This window comes from Lolium perenne, chromosome 6 (assembly GCF_019359855.2).
Source record: "Lolium perenne isolate Kyuss_39 chromosome 6, Kyuss_2.0, whole genome shotgun sequence".
NCBI classification, from domain to species: domain Eukaryota; kingdom Viridiplantae; phylum Streptophyta; class Magnoliopsida; order Poales; family Poaceae; genus Lolium; species Lolium perenne.
This window is the reverse complement of record NC_067249.2, coordinates 59216649-59239692: the sequence shown is the minus strand read 5'-3', so window position 1 is coordinate 59239692 and position 23044 is coordinate 59216649. Positions and strand designations below refer to the sequence as shown.

Here is a 23044-nt window from a genome sequence, read left to right as displayed (position 1 = left end):
GAACTAACCTATTAACGAGATGCCGAAGAGCCGATTCTTTGTTTTCTGCTGTTTTTGGTTTCAGAAATCCTAGTAAGGAAATATTCTCGGAATTGGACGAAATCAACGCCCAGGGGCCTATTTTCACACGAAGCTTCCAGAAGACCGGAGAGCTAACGAAGTGGGACCACGAGGCGGCCAGATGATAGGGCGGCGCGGCCCAGCCCTTGGCCGCCCCGGCCTGTCACCTGGGCCCCTCGTGACGCCCCTTGACCTGCCCTTCCGCCTACAAATAGCCTTCATCGCGAAACCCCCAGTACCGAGAGCCACGATACGGAAAACCTTCCAGGGACGCCGCCGCCAATCCCATCTCGGGGGATTCAGGAGATCGCCTCCGGCACCCTGCCGGAGAGGGGAATCATCTCCCGGAGGACCCTACACCGCCATGGTCGCCTCCGGAGTGATGAGTGAGTAGTCTACCCCTGGACTATGGGTCCATAGCAGTAGCTAGATGGTTGTCTTCTCCTTATGTGCTTCATTGTCGGATCTTGTGAGATGCCGAACATGATCAAGATCATCTATCTGTAATGCTATATGTTGTGTTTGTTGGGATCCGATGAATAGAGAATACTATGTTATGTTGATTATCAATCTATATCTATGTGTTGTTTATGATCTTGCATGCTCTCCGTTATTAGTAGAGGCTCTGGCCAAGTTGATGCTAGTAACTCCAAGAGGGAGTATTTATGCTCGATAGTGAGTTCATGTCTCCGTGAATCTGGGGGAGTGAGAGAAACCTCTAAGATTATGGATGTGCTGTTGCCACTAGGGATAAAACATTGATGCTATGTCCGAGGATGTAGTTATTGATTACATTACGCACCATACTTAATGCAATTGTCTGTTGTTAGCAACTTAATACTGGAAGGGGTTCGGATGATAACCTGAAGGTGGACTTTTTAGGCATAGATGCATGCCGGATAGCGGTCTATGTACTTTGTCGTAATGCCCAATTAAATCTCACTATACTCATCATATCATGTATGTGCATGGTCATGCCCTCTCTATTTGTCAATTGCCCAACTGTAATTTGTTCACCCAACATGCTATTTATCTTATGGGAGAGACACCACTAGTGAACTGTGGACCCCGGTCCATTCTTTACATCTGAAATACAATCTACTGCAATTGTTCTACTGTTCTCTGCAAACAATCATCATCCACACTATACATCTAATCCTTTGTTACAGCAAGCCGGTGAGATTGACAACCTCACTGTTTCGTTGGGGCAAAGTACTTTGGTTGTGTTGTGTAGGTTCCACGTTGGCGCCAGAATCCCTGGTGTTGCGCCGCACTACATCTCGCCGCCATCAACCTTCAACGTGCTTCTTGGCTCCTACTGGTTCGATAAACCTTGGTTTCGTACTGAGGGAAAACTTGCCGCTGTACGCATCACACCTTCCTCTTGGGGTTCCCAACGGACGCGTGTTGTACGTGTATCAAGGTACTCCGTTTAATAGAGCACCGGAGCAAAGCATTAACACTTGGTGAAAACATGTGATCCTCATATCACAGCCTTCCCCTCCGGTTGTCCCAATTTTTGTCACTTTGGGGCCTCAGGTTCTGGACAGCAATATGTGCAAACAACTTGTAGATACAATCTAAGCAATAATTATAGAGCTTAAATCTAAGATCATGTCACTCGTGCACTAGTGACATGCATTAAACACAACAAGATTGCAGCAACAATAACTTCACAAACTTTATAGATAGACTAATCATAATGTAACAATCCATCGGATCCCAACAAACACAACACCGATTACATCAGATGAATCTCAATCATGTAAGGCAGCTCATGAGATCATTGTATTGAAGTACATGGGAGAGAGAGTACCCACTAGCTACTGCTAGAACCCATAGTCCATGGGGGAACTACTCACGGAGCATGATGGAGGCGGTGGCGTCGATGGAGATGGCTTCCGGGGGCACTTCCCCGTCCCGGCGGCGCGCCGAAACAGAGATTCTGTCCCCCGAATTGGAGTTTCGCGATGGCGGCGGCGCCCCTGGAGTCTTTCTGGAGTTTCGTCAATTGGTATCGGGGTTTTAGGTCTCGAGGGATTTTATAGGCGAAGAGGCGGCGCAAGGGGGTGCCTGGGGGGTCCACCCCATAGGCTGGCGCGCCCCCCTTCCAGGCCACGCCGCCCTGTGGTCTGGGAGCCCTAGGCCTCCCCTCCGGCTCTCCTTCGGTGTTCTGGTCCGTCTCGGTGAAATATGATGTTTGGCCTTTGTTTCGTCGAATTCCGAGAATATTGCCCGAACAGCCTTTCTGGAACCAAAAATAGCAGAAAACAGGAACTGGCACTGTGGCATCTTGTTAATAGGTTAGTTCCGGAAAATGCATGAAATCATCATAAAGTGTGAGCAAAACATGTAGGTATTGTCATAAAACTAGCATGGAACATCAGAAATTATAGATACGTTGGAGACGTATCACCCCGCCGAAGCTCTGGATAAGCTTCCAGACAATTCCCCGACGAACGCTTTGTTGATGACTCTTGCTTCGCATCGGCTCACGCGGGACCTCCTCAAGAAGGGCAAGGGAGCCATGACGCGGATGCACTCGATGATCTTCCCCAAGATTAGTCAAGACAAGACTTTGGGGCAGCTGATCAACGCTTTTGTCGTCAACACCAAGGAGGTTATCGAGGTATTCAAACGTACTTCGCGTACCTATGGCGCCCTCCTAGCCTTTCAACTCATGATGGGTCATGGCTTCAAAGCCAATATTGAGGAGATGTCCAAAGAGCTGCCGAAAGAGCAAGATGGGTAATTTGTCGACCTGGGTATCTTTAAAAACTCGGCTCTCAAGTGTGCTCGCCAGCTTCTTGAGCTAGTTTCCGCAAAGAAATCATCAGCTGGTCCGAGCTTGTCAAACCAGACCCAGGCCCCATGATTTTTGTAACTTAGTTTGATTAAAACAATGTCCTGCCATGAGACTTGTGTGATTGTAATAAATTCCATGCTGGCAATGTTCCCAGTGTACACTTATTACGACATTTTTTACTTGCACTATCCCGATGGGAGTAACTTTCAATGTTGAATCCAAACAATCCATCATGCCCTTTGACAATGTCTTGCAGGTTTTCCCTGTGCCTTCATTTGTTGATGATTCTTCGGGTGCTGTCTCTGAGAGCGATCAACTCCAGCGGATGAAGAATCGGATCACAAAGATGGAAAAGGATATGCGCAACACTTACGCCTTGGCTGCTATCATCAAAAAGAAGAGCGAGCTTGCAGCTGACGTGGAACGCTATGCTCTTACTGAATTACATAGGGCCACGGAAAGTTTGAACTGTAAGCCCCCTTGTCCTTTTACTCCTTGTTTTTCTACGGAATGCATCGTCTTAACTTCTCTTGTTTCCTTTGCTAGTCATAGCTCTGAACCCTGCTGAGGAGAACAAGCGGATTTACGAACGTGTGAACGCATTGACTCGTCTATCATCGTCGGATGAGGTTTTCTGGAAAGAGCACTCAAAGGCTTCAACTGTCACGAAGTTCCAAGATCGGGTCCAGCAGGTCCATCGCTTCTTCGACAAATGCTACAAAGTGCTGAGAGTAAAATGGAAGACGATGTTTCCTTTGAACGTAGTTCCTCCCACGCTGTTGACTTTGATGTCAGGATTTGGTAACACCAAGAAAATCCGAGATTTGGTCCGAGCTCAACTTTTTGCAGGAGCTAGACTCACACTTGCCCTTGTCCTCGTATGTTATCCTTCGGCAAACCTGCTGGCAATTGCCAATGCGGTGGGCGATTTGGAGCCGCTGTACCCGAAGGTGGGACTGCCTTCCAATATAATTGTTAACAGGCTTGAAGAGACCTCGAAGGCATATGATGAAAAAGAAACTCCACAAGGATGATTCAGAATCGTGTCCCTATTGTAAATAGAATACCTGATTACTTACTACATCCGAGTGTTTGGATTGTTAATCTTAAACTATTATTATCGGTAGGTGCAGATGCTTGCAGTCTTACCATGTTAATGCCGTTGGCACATTTTTGGGGAGCAAGTCTTAATTACTCGTTTAAGCGCATGCGTGTTCATTGGTCAGCAAATTATTTGAGTGATCATCTCGTGTTGCGGGTCTTGCTAAACCCGTTGTATGTGCAACTTTGCTTTCAACCGATGTATGACCTGACAGCAGCTGCCGAATATATCAGTAGCACTAGCTCTGCCGATGACTCCGTCGTTCTTTGATGCTTCCATAAGTAAAGTATCGAACGTGGGTCGTTAATATACGAGTTTCCTGATTCTTGCTATTTGCGGCACTCTTAGAGGCATCTATAGCAAAGGAAAAGAGCAGGGTCCCCGTTGATTTCGCATCCTTTAGCACTCATAATTTCAGAGGCTTTTTCGGAATGCAATCTTCGGGCGTGTTCTTCATCGCACCAATGTTCGCCGAAATACGCAAACAAGGTTTATGATGGTGTGGTTCTGAATTACTGCAATGCGTTTAAGGAAACAAAACTTAAGTTCTCGTTAATAAAGTCGGCAAGAAACTAAGGGGCGAAAAAGGGCCCTGTTGAAAAGAGAAATCTAAATACTATCCGTCCTCTTAAGCAAGAGGAGGGTTTTTCTTATCTTCTAGCTTGTCTGTCACGTCAGCGATTTTGGGAGCGTTGTTGATTTCGCCGGGAGTCCCGGCAGTGATTGCCAGTGTCTTGTTTTCTTCTGTGACTGCTGTGCCATCAGCTGCCGAAGTTTTCACTGTAGAAGCTTCTAGGGTAGGATCGGCTGGCTTCTTCTTCGTCGTCCTAACGCGTTCATCTTCCTTATTATCGTGTGCCGATGATTTTGAAGGAAGATCAACAGCTTCCTGCTTTGCGCCAAACTTCGCAGCGATCCTCTGAAAGTCGCGATCACAATTGTCCGAGCGTGAGAAACTTCCATAGACTGTGATGTTTGTCCCATTGCTCCCAGGCATTTTCAGCTTGAGGTATGCGTAATGCGGCACAACCATGAACTTGGCATAAGCTGGTCTTCCGAGTATAGCGTGGTACTGCGATTCCCAGTTTACGATTCCCATACTTTTGATTGTATCAACGAATATCAGGTTTAATCCACTTCCGACATCCATGAAGACTTTGCTCATCTTGAACCCCCTGATTTGCGCCTCAAGTACTAAGGCAGTGTGCCCTGGTTTTGGGATTGTCATCGGGTGATCCGCTCTGCTGAACATAATGCTCTGAGATGACCACTCGATATATTCGGGAATGTTGGCCATAATGCTTTCTGCCAGATTGATTTCTCGGGTGAGCTTCTTCATTTCCCTTCTCGAAACACTTGTCATATGGATCATGCTCATCTGCCCACGTGGTGGTGGAAACGACTCGTTGGGGTTATGAGGCTGAGCTTGCTGGACCTGGTGCTGATGTGGGGGTGGCGGTGGTGTTGGCTGTTGATGCTGTTAGATGAGCTTCTGCATTTCGATGAACTATCGACAATATCTGAGTAGGTGACTTGACTTCTTCTTGTTGTCTTTAGAGTCGATGTACGAGTGCAGGTAGCAGGGAGCATTTATCTGCTCAGCAAAGGGTAGCTCAGGAGTCCTCTGTGGTCGCGGTTTGTAGTTTCCATGGTTTCCAGAGTTGTTCCGGTTGCCGTCCTGTCGATCGTCTCGCATGTCGTCGTACCGATCGTCCTGCCGATCGGAATACCCCGCAGCTACCAGGTTACTATCGTCGTAACTGCGGTCTTTTCTTTTCTTACGGCGATCCCTTCGTCCACCCGAGTCGTGCTTCGGCTGATCGTCGTCTTCGTCGTCACTACGCTGTCGTGGCCTTCGTACGTTGTCTTCGCCATCAACCCAACTGTTGGCGATTTCCATTAACTTGGTTATAGTTTTCGGCTTCTAGCGCCCAAGTTCCTCTATGTAGGTTTCATGTCGGATGCCATCACTGAAGGCGTTGATTGCTCTGTCGACAGAAACGTCTTCGGCAACGTTCAGGAGCTTAATGAATCTTCTTATGTATGTGCGCATCGACTCTTTCTGCTTCTGTTGGCAATGCCGTAATTCCTCGATCCCAATAGGCCTCTTGTATGTTGCTTGGAAATTTGCGACGAAAGCGTCTACTAGGTCATCCCATGATTTGATGGAGCCTTTCGGTAGGCCTCTCAACCAAGCTCGTGCTGAATCTTTTAAGTAAAGCTGCAAGCATTGCATTGCTGCTATCTGATTTCCCTTGTGTAGGATCACAATCTGTAGATAATCGTCTATCCATGACCTCGGCTCCTACTGTCCATCGTTCTTAGCGGCGTCAGTGGGGGTAGGTTTGAACTTTTTGGGCGGCATCGTCTCACGGATCTTGTAGATTAAGCAATCGGCTTCCCTTAGCTCGCTGTCGTACTCTTGGCTTTCATCTGAGGCATCACTGTCGTATTCCTCCCTAGCGACGCGTCGTCGCCTCGCTTTATTGATTCTACTCTGGGTGATTTCGTCTCGAGCATCCCTTGAGCAATTCTTTGAACCACTGGCCTGTAACATGGTCTTTTCCTTCAGTGGGACCAAGTTGTCTCCTAAGATTGCGAGGCTTTCTAAGGCGCCCCGGTGGGCTTGAGCCATAGAACCTTCGGGTCATTGATTGATGAGGTATGCCGCAAGATTGGCAGTTGCTCCCTCGACAGTCTTCGGCCGTAGCATACCCGCAGTGTCTGTAGTCATCAAGGACTTGGACAGGTTCGACATGATTTCTCTAGCATCATCCTCCGAAAGCCTGGATAACCTCGATCGGTGCTTCCCTATGAATTGACTGCTTCGGGAGGCGCTTCCTCGCGAGCCCCTTCATCGCTCGCTAGATTGTTCTGCGGCGAATAGACGTTTCTCGAGGGTGGCTTGCTCTTTCGATAGACGCTCCCGGGTTTTCTCCAATATATAGCGATAAGCATTAAGGGTTCCAACCGAAGTTCCAGCGGGGAGTGATGTGTTATTAAGCACGGCTGCTCTGGCTGCTGCCCACTCCTCCTCCGCGATGGTGTGATCGCTGCTGTTGTTGTTGCTGGCGCTGTTTTCAATACTTAGCCGCCTACTGGAGCGAGGGGTGTGAACTCCATCTCCCCTATTACTTGTGTTTCCTGTGTTATTGGCGGCATAAACTTGGTGGTGCGCCGCTTTCCAGGTGTCCTCCTTGATGACGCTGTCGACACTGTCCTCTCCTGATGAATACTGGGCGTTGCAGATGAACGGTGTGTCGCTCGATCCCAACCCGTGCCTGGTGTCACAGTTCAAGCAGTAGTACGAGGTCATCTCTGAAGGTACGGGGTTATCGGATCCTACTGACATTGAAGACGTCGACCGAGGGGTTGATGGTGAGGATGAGTTTGTCGAGTCCGTCAGGCCAGCCGAAAGGTCGACTGATGACGACATGCTTGGCCCCGCGGCCAGTGGTGGTGATTTCCTTGATGACCTGGGGGCATACGGTTCTAGCAGTCGAAGGACTCCTTCCGCGTTGACGTTATAGTGGACGTTGTCGAACGTCATCTCCATGTTTCCTTGTAGATCTGAGAAGTCGAGCGAGAAGAGTCGCTGTGCGGGGTGAACTCATAGGAGCCGAATCGAATCGGGCTTCCTAAATTCGGCGATGATGACGATGATGGCGTCGATGAAGCTGCTGACGACATGACTGGATCTTCCGATGACGGATCTTGTGCCGACAGGGTTCCCACAGACGGCGCCAATTGTTGAGGGTACTCCTCGGCAATGCCCTCCGATTGAGGCTTAGGGTTGATGGAATCCTGTAGGCTCACACGAGACATCGGTTAATAGACAAGCGGGGAGAGTGATTTACCCAAGTTCGGGGCCCTCGATGAGGTAAAACCCTTACGTCCTGCCTGTCTGATCTTGATTATGATAATATCGGGTTACAATGGGGTGCCGAAGGTTTCGGCTGTGATCTCGTCGAGAGGCTAAGTGCTACGACGACCTAGCTCTAGACTTATGGTGGCTAAAGCTGCTAAGATTGATTGATTGCCCCTCGGCAGCCCCTCTCCTGGCCTTTATATAGGAGGCCAGGTCTCAAGAGATCCGTCCGGGTACGACTAGGTTTACAAAAGACCTAGCTCTAAACTTTTCTTGTTCGTCTCCTCTCTGTCTTGTTCTTCAAGGAATCTTCTCCAGCACCGTCCTAGTGGCCCGCCTTGCCTTCGGGTGTCTTCATGGGCCTCTAGTTGGGTCGTACAGGATAGGGCAATGTCAGTTACCCGAAAGGTAATGCCCACGTCAGGGACCATGTTCTTGCCGGGTGACGGACAATTGCCCATCGAGCTTAGAGCACACCATCGCTCCACATCTTTCTTGCAAGCCTCTTGCATCTTGGCAAACCTCCTCGTCTTCTCCAAGTTTGGATTACGGACAGTCTTCACCGGTGTGGCCCAGTCAGGGTAGATGCCATCAACAAGATAATATGGCTTGTCATATCCATTTTCATTGGCCTCGTAGCTCACACGGGGAGTTTTGCCTTGCATAAGCCCGTTGAAAACCGGTGATTGGTGCAACACATTGATGTCGTTGTTGGAACAGGCAATACCAATGAATGAATGCCAAATCCATAAATCTTGAGATATGACAGCTTCAAGAATGACAGTCCGTCCCTCCGCATGCCTGCTGTACTGACCCTGCCTTCCAAATAGACAGTTCTTCCACTCTCAGTGCATGCAATCTATGCTATCAATCATTCCTGGGAACCCTCTAGACTCGTTGATAGACAACAACCGCCTTGTATCCTCAACAATTGGCTCCCTACAGTAATGATGTCCGAATATGGCAATCACGATTCGGCAAAACCTGTACATGGACTCAAGGCAGTTGCTCTCACACATTCGAAGATACTCATCGAATATCTCAGCAGCCATTCCATATGATAGCATGCGAATAGTTGCGGAGCATTTTTGGTAGAAGGTGAAGCCTAGCGCACATGTTGCATCGGGCCTGCATTGGAAGTAGGGGTCGTAGTTTCTGACGCCCCGGAGAAAGACCATGAACGGGTCCCTTGACATCCTGTATCGGCGTCGGAACATTTTTTCCTTGAAAACCGGATCGGTGCGGTGGAAGTAGTTCTTGTGGAGCCGGAGGTGTCCGTCCACTCTGTTGCGCGGCAGGTTTTTTGAGCGGCCATTGACAGAGCCCCAGTGCACCGGCGTCTGGCTTGAATTATACTCGTGGAGGATGGAGGCCGCAGCAGTAGCCAATGTCTGCGTCGAGTGATCAGACTCCTCGTCGGAAGAGGATTCAACGACCTCTGCGCGGAACTTGTCCAGCATCTGACACCTGTCCATCTGCGTGGGTACGAACAGCGGATCAATGGTCGCGCACAATAGCACCGAAAACACGAGTAAGAAACCTACCGGCGCAATTGACCGAATAGGTCGTGGGTGGCGAGGTCGGGCGACGCAACCGGCAAAGTTTGCCCCCCCTACTAGGCGACAGGTGCGCGCCAGAGCCTACCCCGACTCAGATCCCACTGTCCGGCGCGGCGAGGACCGAGCCGACGGCCTGTACTGCGGCGGTGCGACGTGGCGGCGGGGGGTGAGGTCGGGGTGGTGGCGTCGCACTAGGACAGCAAATAAAGGAAAAAATAAGCAAATTGAAGCGGTCGATTTCGCTGTCCCTACCGTGCAGGACTGGGTAAGAAAAGGAGAACGCTCGGTGCGACCGCGGAGAAGCAAACATGGCGCATATTTGGGCTAGGTTTGTGTCGCCGCGGACGGCCCGGTCACTTTGCGTCGCTCCGCTGGAGCAGGGTCCAGATGCATTTTCGGTCTCCGCGAACGCAAACGGTCACTCGACGTCCGTTTCCGTCGCCTCGTTACCCTAATGTATCATCACTAGGTCGTTGGACTTTTTTTCGCAGTCTTTTTACATGAATACATGATTTTTTCTGTTTTGCTAATACATGGGGACGCTGTGGCATCACAAATAGGCTTGTGTAAGCAATACAGTAGCATGGGAAGAAAATTCTGCAAAGAACAACATTGGCAAAAGTTTGCTTGTACTCTTGGTTGTCTTGGAGGCGTACGGGTACAGAGACAGGAGCTACGGAGCAGCCAATGGTAGGTGGAAACGTGGGGTGGGGCCCGGCGCTGGATCGTTTGGGCGGCACAGGGTGGCCCCACATGTCAAAGTACACGCGGTGTTAAGTTGAGTGCGGAATCTTCTTCCCAGGACTCCCCGGCCGGAATCCCTACCCACCCACCACCCAGCCGCAACTGTCGCCGTTGCCATTGGCTAGCCTAGCACCCATGTTGCTTCCTGCATGTGGGCCTACAGATCACTTGGAGTCCTGCATACCTGCATGCTGCTACTCCGAGTTAAGTGTACAAAGTAAAAATACTTAAGTTGCTGCACGTCGTAAATTGTACTTTCAGCGTTGTTTGACATGCAAAATACACCTAATATCTAGTTTTAAAAATAAACAAGACATGTTATGTTTTTTTCTTCGTTTGTAGCTTTTCAAAATAATAATAGCATCTCAATTCAGCTATGCCGGAAGATTCTGCTTTGTTCGAGTGAATGGCGTAAAACTACCCGGATAAATTTACCTTTTGCTACCACTTCATGTACATAGGATAAATATCTACTACCATTTTCCAGTAAGATTTCGGTGCCTAATATCGATTGAGGGTGAATTGGCCCAATTTCTGATAGTAGTAACATCTCAATTCAGCTATGTACGAAGTTCCTGCTTCGTTCGAGTGAACAACATAAAACTACCACTTTGAATATCAATTTTACTCTTTGCTACCACTTTACGTTCGGAGACAAAAATCTACCATTTTTTAGTTTTTCGTTTTTGCAAAAAAATTAAAATCGATTGAGAGCAAGTTAACCTAATTTATGATAGGTCGGACCCGGTCACCAGGGACAAGTTGATGAGGTGAACAAGGTCTCACTTGTTAGTTAAATTAAAAAATCGAATCCTAAAAGAATATGGCAACTAAAAAAACAAGGCAGGTTGTGCAATTTCAATTTGTACTTTTGAAAATGACATCTTGATTCGAATCTGTCAAAGTAGTACAAACTGTAGGTCCTCTTGCACGTTGGACTGCTCTTAGTCAGCGTTGTTTTACAAAAGCATCATGAAAATACACCTAATATCTAGGCCGGACATTCAATTCTCGAAAATAAACAAGGTAGGCTGTGCGATTTCGATTTGTACCTTTTCAAAATAAAACATTATCTCTGGCTTTTCGATTTCGGTAACGTGATGATCAACCCTGTGCACACTTACCACGCCACGCCCGTAAATGCGTGCGTGCATGCATGCGAGAGAGACGAGGCAACTCCTTTTTTTGACCCGCTTGCTTGGTGAACTGAACACTACGCCTTGCGTCTCAGGTCAGCATTTACTCGAACCCGGCTCTTTTACTCGCGGCAGAAAAGCTATCATCACTTTGATGAGGGCGAGCTGAACACGCGCATGCAGTACGTACAAGTACAGGTACAGGTGCAGCGGCAAAGTCGCAAATGCAGTTCGAGTTCTGACACGAGGAGAGTAGCCTCGACGTCCCATCACGTGCCTACTCATGCACTGCCCGCGCTGCACTGTACCGGTTTAACTGCACGCGGCATGCGGTAATGTACGTATTCAATCGAGTCATAGTACCTGGAGTAGAAAAAAGTTTACGTACCCAAGATCTTTTTTTCCGGAAAAAAGCCCATTTTAGGGCTCCTTTGATTTAAAGGATAGGAAAAACATAGGAATAAGAAAGGTATAGGATTGGAATGGCATGTCTAATTAAATCCTATAGGAAGATGAAGTTTGTTTGATTGTAGCAAAGGAATTTTTCCATGAGATATGAGCTAATGCTTTTTTCCTATAGGAATTACACTACGAGATTCCTATAGGATTTTTTCCTATAAGATATGTTCCTATGAATCAAATAACATGTATAGGAAATTTTCCCATAGGAACCAAATCCTACACAATTCCTATACAAATCCTTTAAATCAAAGGAGCCCTTAAACTAGGCACCACCCGTTTGTTGCATATCGTTTCTAACCTATAAATTACATTACTCCCTCTATTTTAAAAAGCGTCGTAACTTTTTCTAGATATACGGATGAGGTAAAACATGTCTATATATACCTACGACAAAGTTAAGAAGTTTTTTTTGGATGCGGAAGTATTAAATTTCTGTCTAAATCAAACATGGATGTATTTGTTGTACCATGAAAAAAATGATCTATTCTAAAAAAAAGATCTCGATCGGGATTGCATGCTAGCTACTCTCACTAACACTAAGGGCCCACATGCCATATTCATCTTCGTCCCGAACCTCGACCCCTTTTTGAGTCATCCTTGAATCGTTGCACTCCCCCTCTCCTCTTCACTCATACGCTCGGTCTCTGAACCTTGCGCAGCGCCACTGCCGTCGTCAAGCATCAGTGAAAGGGCAGGTGGTCTTGCCTCCCTCTTCTGCTGCCCACGCGGGGAAGGGCTCGATGTCGCCGCAGTCGATGGCTTGCCGCCCCGGCCCCAAGCCCGCGCAACGCACACAAATGACGAAGAGTATGAAGATGAAGTGTACGAGTACGAGCAGGAAGAGGAGAAATGCGGGCCATACGACGAGGATAAGGAGGTGGATCATCGTGCGGAGTGATTCATCAAGGAGTACTACTGTTAGCTTCAAATTTGTTCTTCGTTTCTCCAACTTGTTCTTTTTTGTTGGGCGCTCAAGCTAAGATAGAGAGATCGAGGAAGAAAATAATATATAGATGAATATAATTAGTAAGAATAGCAATTTAGATACTGTATTTATTTTTTGCTCCAAAAAAATGGTCGAAGATTTAATTTAGACTGTGACTTAAAGTTCATGGCATAAGCGAGCAGGCATTTAGAGGTTAGGATTATTTCGACGAACCTCTACAAGTTGAGTTTTAAATACGGAGTATATATATTTTTCCTTTATTTCTCATGCCAATCTTCTTCCAATGCTCGCCCGTGCCGTGTCGTGCCTAATATACGTACATACAACAGGGTACGTTTGTACTAATACGGACTACGGTTGGGGTTGCGGCGTGTCCTGTGGCGAGATTCTTTGTAGCTTCTTCACGTGCGTGCGCCACGGAGTACTTTGAAACCAGAGTTATTACTAACCTGACTTGAATGTGGCCATGCTTTCTTTAGGCCTCCGATTACTATGCACCCCAATAAACTGGTCGTAAAAAGGACAGTTTAAGGTGATTCGGGAGATCACCGCATTTAGTGTAGCTTCACGAAAAAAAGTGTGTTTTCTCATGCATGATGTTGCTTGCTATCTTGATCATTTGGAAGACATATTAGGTTTGTAGCCTATTATTTCCAATCCTAAATATTACTACCTTTACCAATAAAAGGATTTTGCAAGTTTGTCTAAATTTATGTATCTAGACATACTATTTAATGTGTAGATACATCTAAATTTAGACAAATCTCGAACATTTTTTATGAATGGAGGGAGTAACATTTTCTGTGTGAGAAGCTTAATTAATTTTGTTCTCTAGTTTCTTAGTCCCTGTCGGGTGTCGGGTTCTTATCACGCATGCATGGTTTACCAGATTATTATATCAGATCGGATTTTTTTTTCCATTACAACATCCTATATCATATCTTCTCGATGGGTTTAGAGGGGATCTGATTATGAATGGATGTGGATTCAAATACAGATATACGACGTCGCAGATTCAAAACGGAAACAGGGCGGACTCGGGGAGCAAACACAACTAATTGGATATGCACATGTATAAGTAGGTCTTCAAACCAAACAACTGAATAACTAATAAAACAAGATTAGCTAAACACTCATGAAATAAAATATTGTGAAACGAAAAGAATAAACTTAACATAACCACATAAAAAAACTCGGTTCATGATAACACCTACCCATGCTTCAATAGCTAGTATCGTAACTAGTTTAGACTCCATATTTATAGAGTGGTGATGCAAGTGAGATATTATTTAATGGATGAACTTGACAACCCAATTCTATAAGTATTATTTTTCAGAGGAAAAATGGATTATTTGGATAAAATCTACCAGATAATCCTAAATAATTTTCAGATACGAATATCATGGTGCTATTTGACATGTCTTATCCGGTGTCAAGTTTGGAATCAGATATCTTTATCAGTCGAAATCCTTCAAACCGGATATGGATTCTCTGAAATGGATCCATAAACAAATTAGGCGCAGAAATTATTCTATTCGTTTTCACCCCCACAAAATTATTCTACTGTATTTTTAGCTTTGCTCCCATCCACCAAGTAATTATACAAGGATTGTGTGGGGAAATGCCAATAATGAATCAATTTGGACATGCATATGATAGTTTCTCCAAGGGGTATGGATATACATGTGTGTACGACCATGCTTTTCATGATGGAGACAATGCTACACAGTAGAAGGAGCGAGTCAATGAATTATGCAAAGAGAGACGCACACCATGATTCGTTTTTTTGCTGTTGGAGTGCGCCATATCTCTCTCGCCACCATATTTATGTTGGTGCTGGAAGGAGAGGGCACATAGAGGAGACCTATGATGCCACTTGGAATATGAGAGGGACCCAGCTATGCCCATGTGCACGATGATACATCAGGACAAATATATGGGCTAGTGTTAGATGTGACCTTCGCCCTCTAGGATTAGGATGGTGTTTGGAGTTTGGTCTCTACATAGGATTCAGCCGAAAGCCAGCAGATCAGAATGTGGTCCATACATGTGTGGAGGAAAAAACACAAAGAGAAAATAGGGGTAAAAGGCTCAAATATGTGATGTGAGAGGGGCTGTCTTAGTTGGCACATCAAGTACACTTGCATTTGATATTTTGCTCTTTGCATATAGTGCTGGATATGTTGGGTTAGTGGGGGTCCTTAAAATATACCTTGGATTATTATAGCTAGGGCACTAAAGGTGAAGCCTACTTCCATCTATTTTGATTTATTTAAATCAGTTCGTTGAATATTTGTTTGAATTATTTTTGACTAATTTAGATTGTATAGAGCACATTGATTCTTCCCTGTATTGCGTAGTCGTTATGTCATTTTGATGTCACAACTTTTTCTCACGTACGATTAGCACGTTGTTGAATCCTGGTCTAGCTGGCTGACTGCTCTGACAAGGACCTCCAGATTTTTTTTTTTTTGTATGAGCTAGGCTATTTAGCTTTGGGTTTACTTTAGGTGGAACTTATAATCGAAAAAAGAAACAACAGCACTCTGTGTCCACGAGATTCCGCGGGGGCAAGTTGACGTGTACCGATGCATTAGAGTATTGCCACAGAATAATCATACGTATACAGCGGGACGAAAAGTATATTATCGCAAGTACAAGCACAGGGTGTGAACCAATAATTTAGTACGGTGTTCCAGTAGTTGAAGAGCAATATTAAAAACAGCAGCCATTTTCGTGTGCAAACTTAATTAAGATCATTGGGTGGTGGGTGTCAAATTGGAGAGCAACTTGGGTTCACAATATATTTTTAGCTTGGTGAGAATTTGGGTTAGATCTACGTCCTTTTTTCCGGGAGGGGTTAGATCTACATCGGTTTGAGACAAGGATGACCACATGAACCTGTTTTTTTTTTTTACAAAAATATGCTCACGGCGACTTTTGCGGATTTGGATCTATGTATTAACAAAATATGTCAAAACACATCTAAATTTGTGGAGAGAATTATGGAACAAAAGAGTAGCAAATAAACAAACAACTACAAGGCTCGCCAAACCTCTGGGAGATTCTTTTTTAGCCACTGTCTCTCTTCTAGACCCCTAGCCGCAACACCTTCGCCTTTATTATCCTTAGGTTCCACCCTTCGGCCGGCCTTTCTGGTGTAGGGAGGGGCGGGAAATCTGATCCATAGTGGAAATTTCTGATAAAAGTACTCTAGTTGTTTCGGTAGATCAATTTAGAGTTTTGGCATTTCGTCCGATGACGAGAGTTCCTTTCTCGACACTTTCTGGTGGTGTTGGAAGATTAATTTTCTATAATCATGATTTTGCAGATCAATTTGGGTTTTTTTCCTCATGGTTGTCATAAGGAGGACATCCTCGCGATATTTGTCGTGGCCATTACATCTTTAACAATGATGATTCACACTCTTGGCTCTCTAGCACCGATCGACTAGATTGCTCGGTTGCATTTCCATTTTTGTGCTCCTGCCGATGATGGTGAATCGTTGTAATGGCACCCGGCTCGAAATCCAAATTATGGGAGAACCCTCGTTGGTATTTATAGGTCAATGGTGTTTGAGGTGTATGCCATTGTTATGTGGTTGCCTTCATAAAAATATGAGATTGTGTCTTTAATGAAGAAAGAGTTTGATGACCTAATTTATTTGCACTTTTATTTTGTAACTTTATTTTTTAGTCGTCGAAGACAGCTCGTGTATCTCTACCATGCAGATTATTCACTATGCATATATAACACGGTATTGATTGTAAAAAAATACAACTACAAGAAAACCTGTAAAGCATCATTCATTATGGTACTTAAGCCATGCTTCAAAATTCAGGAATTTGAAAAGAATACATACATAGAAGGAAATAATTGGCTGGTTGAATATAGTATATAAAAGAATTCCTTGATTGGAGCATATTAAATACTTTACTTTCGAGAGATGTATGGAGGGGGAGAGTACAGATCGGCGACACTGCCGTGCTGTTTATTAGATAAAATAAAATAAATACACTAAACAAAACAAGTTTAATACAGATGGATGCATTGGGTAGCTGTCGATCGTGCATCACTAATCTTATCATGTGCGTAGTTTAATCAGCTCCAAGAAAGCAGCAAAGCTCGTCACCCCTGGCCAGCTCGGCTCACATCGGCATCAAACCATAGACGAAGAACCAGAAAAGATCATTTACACCGATGAAGGCCAAAACTATCGCTATCCCTGCCCCCGAGCAGTCGTTGCATAATTGCGGCACCATACATTTTGTTTTTGTTGTCGCGCGCGATGGCACCCAGCAAACGATCACAGAAAGAAAAAAATCCAAATCGGATTAATAGTATATCTACAGTAGTATGTGGAAAACCCAGGGCTGAATATACGGAGAGTTTTCCCAAATTTAGCGGATAAATTGGTAAATTTGGTAAGCTCGTAAATAAATAAATGACGACGGGTGGACGCGGAATAGGAAACCCGAAAGGCGAGCGCAGATTAGCCTGGACAGGACTGCCCCAGAACGCATCGCACGAAACAGGAAGAGGGCGAGCGAGCGGAAAGGAAACGAGATGCGTCCCATACTAAACGGTGGTAGTACGAGTAAATGGGGATTGGCCGTGGAAAGGAAAACAAATAAAAAGGTTGCCATCTTTGCGCCGCATGCGAAATTCCATCCCATTCCATTTTCACCCCACCCGTCCGCCCTCATATTATTGCGTCCTCCTCGTCGTCTCTCTCCCTCTCCTCTCCTCTGCTTTGGTGCGTGCGTGCGTGCTGCTCCCTCTCTCCTCTCCCCTGCTTTGACCTTGCTGGCTTTATCCTCCGCCCGCGCGCCTTTCCCCACGCCCACGCTGCTTGGATTTCAGGATCTCGCCGCCGGTTTCTTGCTTCGCTGCGAGGAGCCGGGGCATTAGGTGATCCGGTTCTTGCGTCTTGGATTTTGCGGAGGAACAAGATGACCGTCGACAAGCGGGTGAGCGGCGGCGGCGGAGGCGGGGACCAGTTCCCGGTCGGCATGCGCGTGCTCGCCGTCGACGACGACCCCACCTGCCTCAAGGTGCTCGAGAACCTCCTAAGACGCTGCCAGTATCACGGTAACTACTACGGCAACCCAACTGCTCGCTACCACCCTCGCCCTCCTCCTATTGCGTATTTTATCAGATTTTCAACTACGAACTCGTTTTCAGTTCAGCCTCTTCTACTGGTATAGTGTATTTTGCTCTTAGATTCAGTCGATTGTTTCGCTCGATGAGTATTTTCGAGATTTCGTGCCCGAGTTTTGCATTTACGCCGCCAGTTTTGTGGGATTCACGCAAGCTCTCTCCATTTTTCTCCTGCTCCCCCCGTCGGTCTCCTATTTTCCCTTCCAGGTGCCGTGTAATGTCAATTTATGATTGGATTTACTGCCATTATTGCCGCTCTTAATTTTTTTTTGTCATCATTACTGTGTTTCCCGATTTATCATCTCCCTTTATTTTCGCGCCTCCCTTTATCGGGACCAACCCTGTTTTGGAATCTGCGTTCTCGCTTCCAAATACCCATGGATGATTGATTCGACCCATGTTCCCTCAGCAGCTGTTCTTTTGGTCGTTCAATTTCACTAGTTTCGCATGGTCACAACTACTAGGAGTAGTAATTTTTCTAGGGGACAATTTTGGCTAGATTTTCCTTCACCCCCCTGGATCTTCTGCTGAGGCCTCATGTTTCTTCTCTAGGATAAACATTTTGAAGATTGGACGTGTTTGTGCAGTATATTGTTCTGGTGTCGGCTAACGTTTCTTGGATCGGATGTGCCGTGATGTTGCAGTGACAACTACTGGGCAGGCAGCCACGGCCCTCAAGATGCTCAGGGAGAACAAGGACCAGTTCGACCTGGTCATCAGCGATGTGCACATGCCGGACATGGATGGCTTCAAGCTCCTCGAGCTCGTTGGACTCGAGATGGATCTCCCAGTCATCAGTAAGGCCAACTTCCATACTCATCTACCAACCTTGTTGTAACCAGCGCTTATAAAAAAATGCATGGCTGGAAAATGCCCGTCTGATGATAGATTTACTGAATCTACTTGTTTCCACTTCATGTCATTTTGTGCCGCATTACTTTGGACATGGGATTATGTCTATCAACTTGCAAAGATCGCAGAAATCTCAACATGTGGTTCAGATCTATTTTAGGCTATTATATCTCTGCATTGCTATTGGCTTACTGCATTGGTCAGGAAACCAATGAAAGTTTTCCAGCTCCAATATGTTTCAGATACTTCTCGCCCATGTGCTCCTCATGTGTTTTATAACATATACTCCACTTGTATTGAATTTTAGAGTTTCACCTTTTATCATGTCATACGATTCATTACATGCTGCATCGTCTTATGGATCATTGATCGACCCATTTATAAATTGAGGAATCAAGTTCTTGTGCAAACTGACTGCGTTGTTATTGCGCTACATGTGCAACAATTGGACATGAAAAATTAGAAAGGACAATGTCTGCAACTGTAATGAAGGTCAATTTATTTTGCGTATATTTCCTAGTTAATGTTTCATATGTGTTGGTGTCAGGTTATAGGAGCAACGTGTGAATAATGTCAAGTCAGTCGTATTTTGAAATTTTATCATCCTTTCTGAAACTGATCAATGCCTATCTGTTATGCAGTGTTGTCTGCAAATGGGGAGACACAGACAGTCATGAAGGGCATAACCCATGGAGCATGTGACTACCTGCTGAAGCCGGTGCGTCTTGAGCAGCTGAAGACGATATGGCAACATGTGATTAGGCGGAACACCAAGCCCCGTGGGAGTGACAATGATGATGCCGGTCAGAAGGCACAGAATGGTGATGGTGAGAATGGTGGTGCTAACCGCAACAAGAGACAGTCGCGGAGGGATAGAGATGAGAATGGAGATGATGGTGATGATTCTGATGATAACAGTAATGAGAATGGGGACTCGTCGTCCCAGAAGAAGCCAAGGGTTGTGTGGTCTGTGGAGCTGCACCGCAAGTTTGTTGCTGCTGTTAATCAGCTTGGCATTGACAGTAAGAGATCATGCTTAATATCGTTGTTATTATATACACTTGGGCTAGTCATTTTCTGGGCTCATTATGTCATCTGTAACAACATATCTCTTTTCATGAACGCAGAGGCTGTTCCAAAGAAGATACTGGATCTCATGAACGTAGAGAACATCACCAGGGAGAATGTTGCTAGTCACCTGCAGGTACAGTTTCTAATCCATACTTTGTGCCAAGTTTATTATGAGCCTAACTTATATTTTTCATATGCTAATTATAACATCTTATAATGATGTACGTTGAAAAGAGGATTTGATTCTGATAAATGTTAAAGAACATTTTCCTACCCACCATATGTTACATGTTCCTTCTCCCTTTCCTAGACATATGCTACATGTACTAAATTTTCTTCAGATTATTTTGTCCCAATTAAAAAACCTATATTCTCTTGAGATTATTTTGTCCCAATTAAACAGCTTATGTGGCCATGTTTGTTTCCTAATATTTGCGAAAGTTGAAAGTTATTCTGTCAGCATATCTGTTATGCTAATTCAATTGGCTTCCCCGTGGAACTATCCATTTGATGATTTGACAATGTCTTAGGCCTTATTCGTTTTTTTTTGTATTTGTAGCTCATTCTAATTCATTGATTCTTGTTCTTTCGTAATTCCAGAAGTATCGTCTGTACCTGAAAAGGATGAGTATGGATGCGAGCAGACAAGCTAACTTAGTTGCTGCACTTGGAGGAAGAAACCCTGCTTACAGCAATATGAATTCACTGGATGTCTTCAGGCACTATAACAATGCATATGGGAGATACAGGCCAGTCCCAACCAGCACCCATTCCCAGTCAAATAACTTCCTTGCAAGGATGAACACCCCTTCTGCATACGGAATGCATGGTTTGCTGTCTTCACAGCCACTCCAGCATAGTCATGCCCAAAATACTCTGGGCACTTCCCTGAACGATTTAGGTGTCAATAATGGTAACCTGATCAGGGCTCCACACATGTCAACAATGGTGACTGGTACTTCTGGTAACTGTTTTGCAAACATATCAAATGGTGTATCACTGGCTCCTCCAAATAGGTCAGTTCAGCCTCTTGAATCAAGCAACCGACAACACCTAGGTCGGATAAATTCATCTTCAACAGACTCATTTAGCTCATTCGCTGGCGAGTCTCCCCACTTTCCAGATCTTGGAAGAAGTAGTAACACCTGGCAATCTGCAGTTCCATCCAACATTCAGGAACTTGGTCAGAATGGCAGCATGTCCCAAGCAACCTTGCAAGTGAATGGCCACAGGATGGAACCTGTCTCAAGCTTTACAACGTCATCAAATCAGATTACATCTCTGGGAAATGAGATGCAGAGCCAAACAGCATCACTTGCTAGCAGTACACTTCCGATGGTATTTAATCAGGATGCAGCGCCATTCACCTTTACAAGCAGCACAAACTCAAGAGAAGTGCTGAATAACAACCTTGCCTTTAGCAATTCAGGCATCAACACTTCATTGCCAAACCTCCGCATAGACAGTTCGGCTGTACCAAGGCAGGCTCTGGATGTCGGGAATACGGGCGGCGTTGCCTCTCTGCAGGATGGCAGGATTGACCAGCATACTTCTGGTAATCAGCTCAATTACACCAATGATCTCATGGGTACAAGTAGGCTGCAAAGGGGGCTCAGTGGCAGCTTGGATGACATTGTTGTTGACATGTTTAGGCCGGTATGATCCTCTCTTGCATATTTCTTAGCAACTACTACCTCTGATCACATTTAATCGACGCGGAGTTTCTTCTTCTGGTGACGATACTTGCAGTATCTTTAACCCTACACAATAATCTTGACTAGCTTTGAAAAAAGTACTCCCTCCGTTCCATAATTGTTTTGGACAAGAATTATGGAACAGAGGGAGTAGTAATCTTGCTAAACTATTTTCTCACTGGTCACCTTTCTTATGGTGTTGCAATCTTCATTTCACTAAAACTCTACATGCATTAATTTTTTATATGGAGTCAGTACACAAGCATGTGTGGTCTTTATTCCTTTTAAGATAAGATGTACTTTTACAGTGGGTACTGATTTTGATTCCTGTAAAGCTAGATTGCTATATTACATGAAAGACCACTTTGCAATGTAGTGTACTGTTTCATAAGGTCTGCTATGGTTGCACCTGAGATACATTTTTTCATTTAGCTTACACTTCAACTCCTTACTTAATCTTTATGTGATCTGCCGGGTTGGGAACTTCAAGCAATGACTACCTTTTCTGAGAGCAGGGTATGAACATCTAACAGATCCATTTTTCTATATGCAGGATAATGATAATGGTGGTCTTTTCATCGATGGGGACTGGCAGCTGGTCTAGCTGCTCCCTGCTCACCAAGTACATGCTTGAGATTTTCCGGGCTTTGTGGTGTCTGCTGCTGATTTGTCCATCATGCAATTGCCTGCTCAAAGTTGTTCATAGTAGCAAGCCTTCACCACAAATGCCTTTTGCATTTGGCTTTTTCAGTTTAGCGTTCAGGTACCTTGGTTAGTCGTCGTCCAGCATGCAGAGTTGTGCTGTTTGGGTCCGTAACTGGTATAACTATGTTAATTCAGGTATAACCTGCTATCGTAAGATATAGTATGCTTGGTATGCAATTCCATGCTTCGTGATAATTTGCCGAAATGTTTTTGCTCCTTTGCTTTGTCGTTATATTTTCTTCCATTACAGCGTTTAGCTAGTTGTGTTGTGACCGCACCTGCAGTGTGGAAATGCATTGTGCTGGCTATTTGCACGATGATTGTTGTTGGTGCGAAGAACAGGCCGATGGCTCCGAACTTAGTTGGCAGGCACAGGAGATTTGATTTGGTTCATATTTAGACACACACAAACTTCTGCAGTGAAATCTCCGTTAGGTTTGTACTTACTGTTATTAGTCCGGCTTTCTTTGGACGTTCTCTGTACTCTAAAGAATCCAGTTTGACTGATTCAGTTCCTTTAGTTTTAGCCACGGCCGTGCAGATTCAGAATCATGCTGCTCTGTTCCGTTGCATACCGATATCATGGACAGTTCCGTGGTGAACGAATGTATATCATGCGCATGTCCACTGGTTGAACTTTTTTTTTTTTGGAGAGACACATTGGTTGAACTTCTTTGGTTTGGCTTTCATAGAATTTCGATGAAGGACGTTGGTCTACCTTTGTTGGTGACTCGCCTAAAGAGAAAAACCACTTCCAACCTTTAGTAGACAAAGTGGTGACCAAGCTCATCCCTTGGCTTGGAAAGTACATCACCATGGCCGGCCGATCAACACTTGTCAAAGCGGTGCTTAGAGCATCCCCACTCGTTGGCGCTCCCC

The 23044-nt window shown here is 45.3% G+C and overlaps 1 protein-coding gene across 1 annotated transcript; it reads left to right on the top strand.

The window, feature by feature from the left end:
* The first annotated feature begins 17359 nt into the window (after positions 1-17359).
* Positions 17360-22370, top strand: LOC127308101 (two-component response regulator ORR24). The gene is made up of 6 exons (XM_051338871.2): positions 17360-17774; positions 18488-18640; positions 19337-19717; positions 19823-19899; positions 20367-21422; positions 22014-22370. The coding sequence occupies exons 1-6, from the start codon at positions 17636-17638 to the stop codon at positions 22062-22064; spliced, it is 1857 nt and encodes a 618-aa protein (XP_051194831.1). The 5' UTR covers positions 17360-17635; the 3' UTR covers positions 22065-22370.
* The last annotated feature ends 674 nt before the right edge of the window (positions 22371-23044 follow it).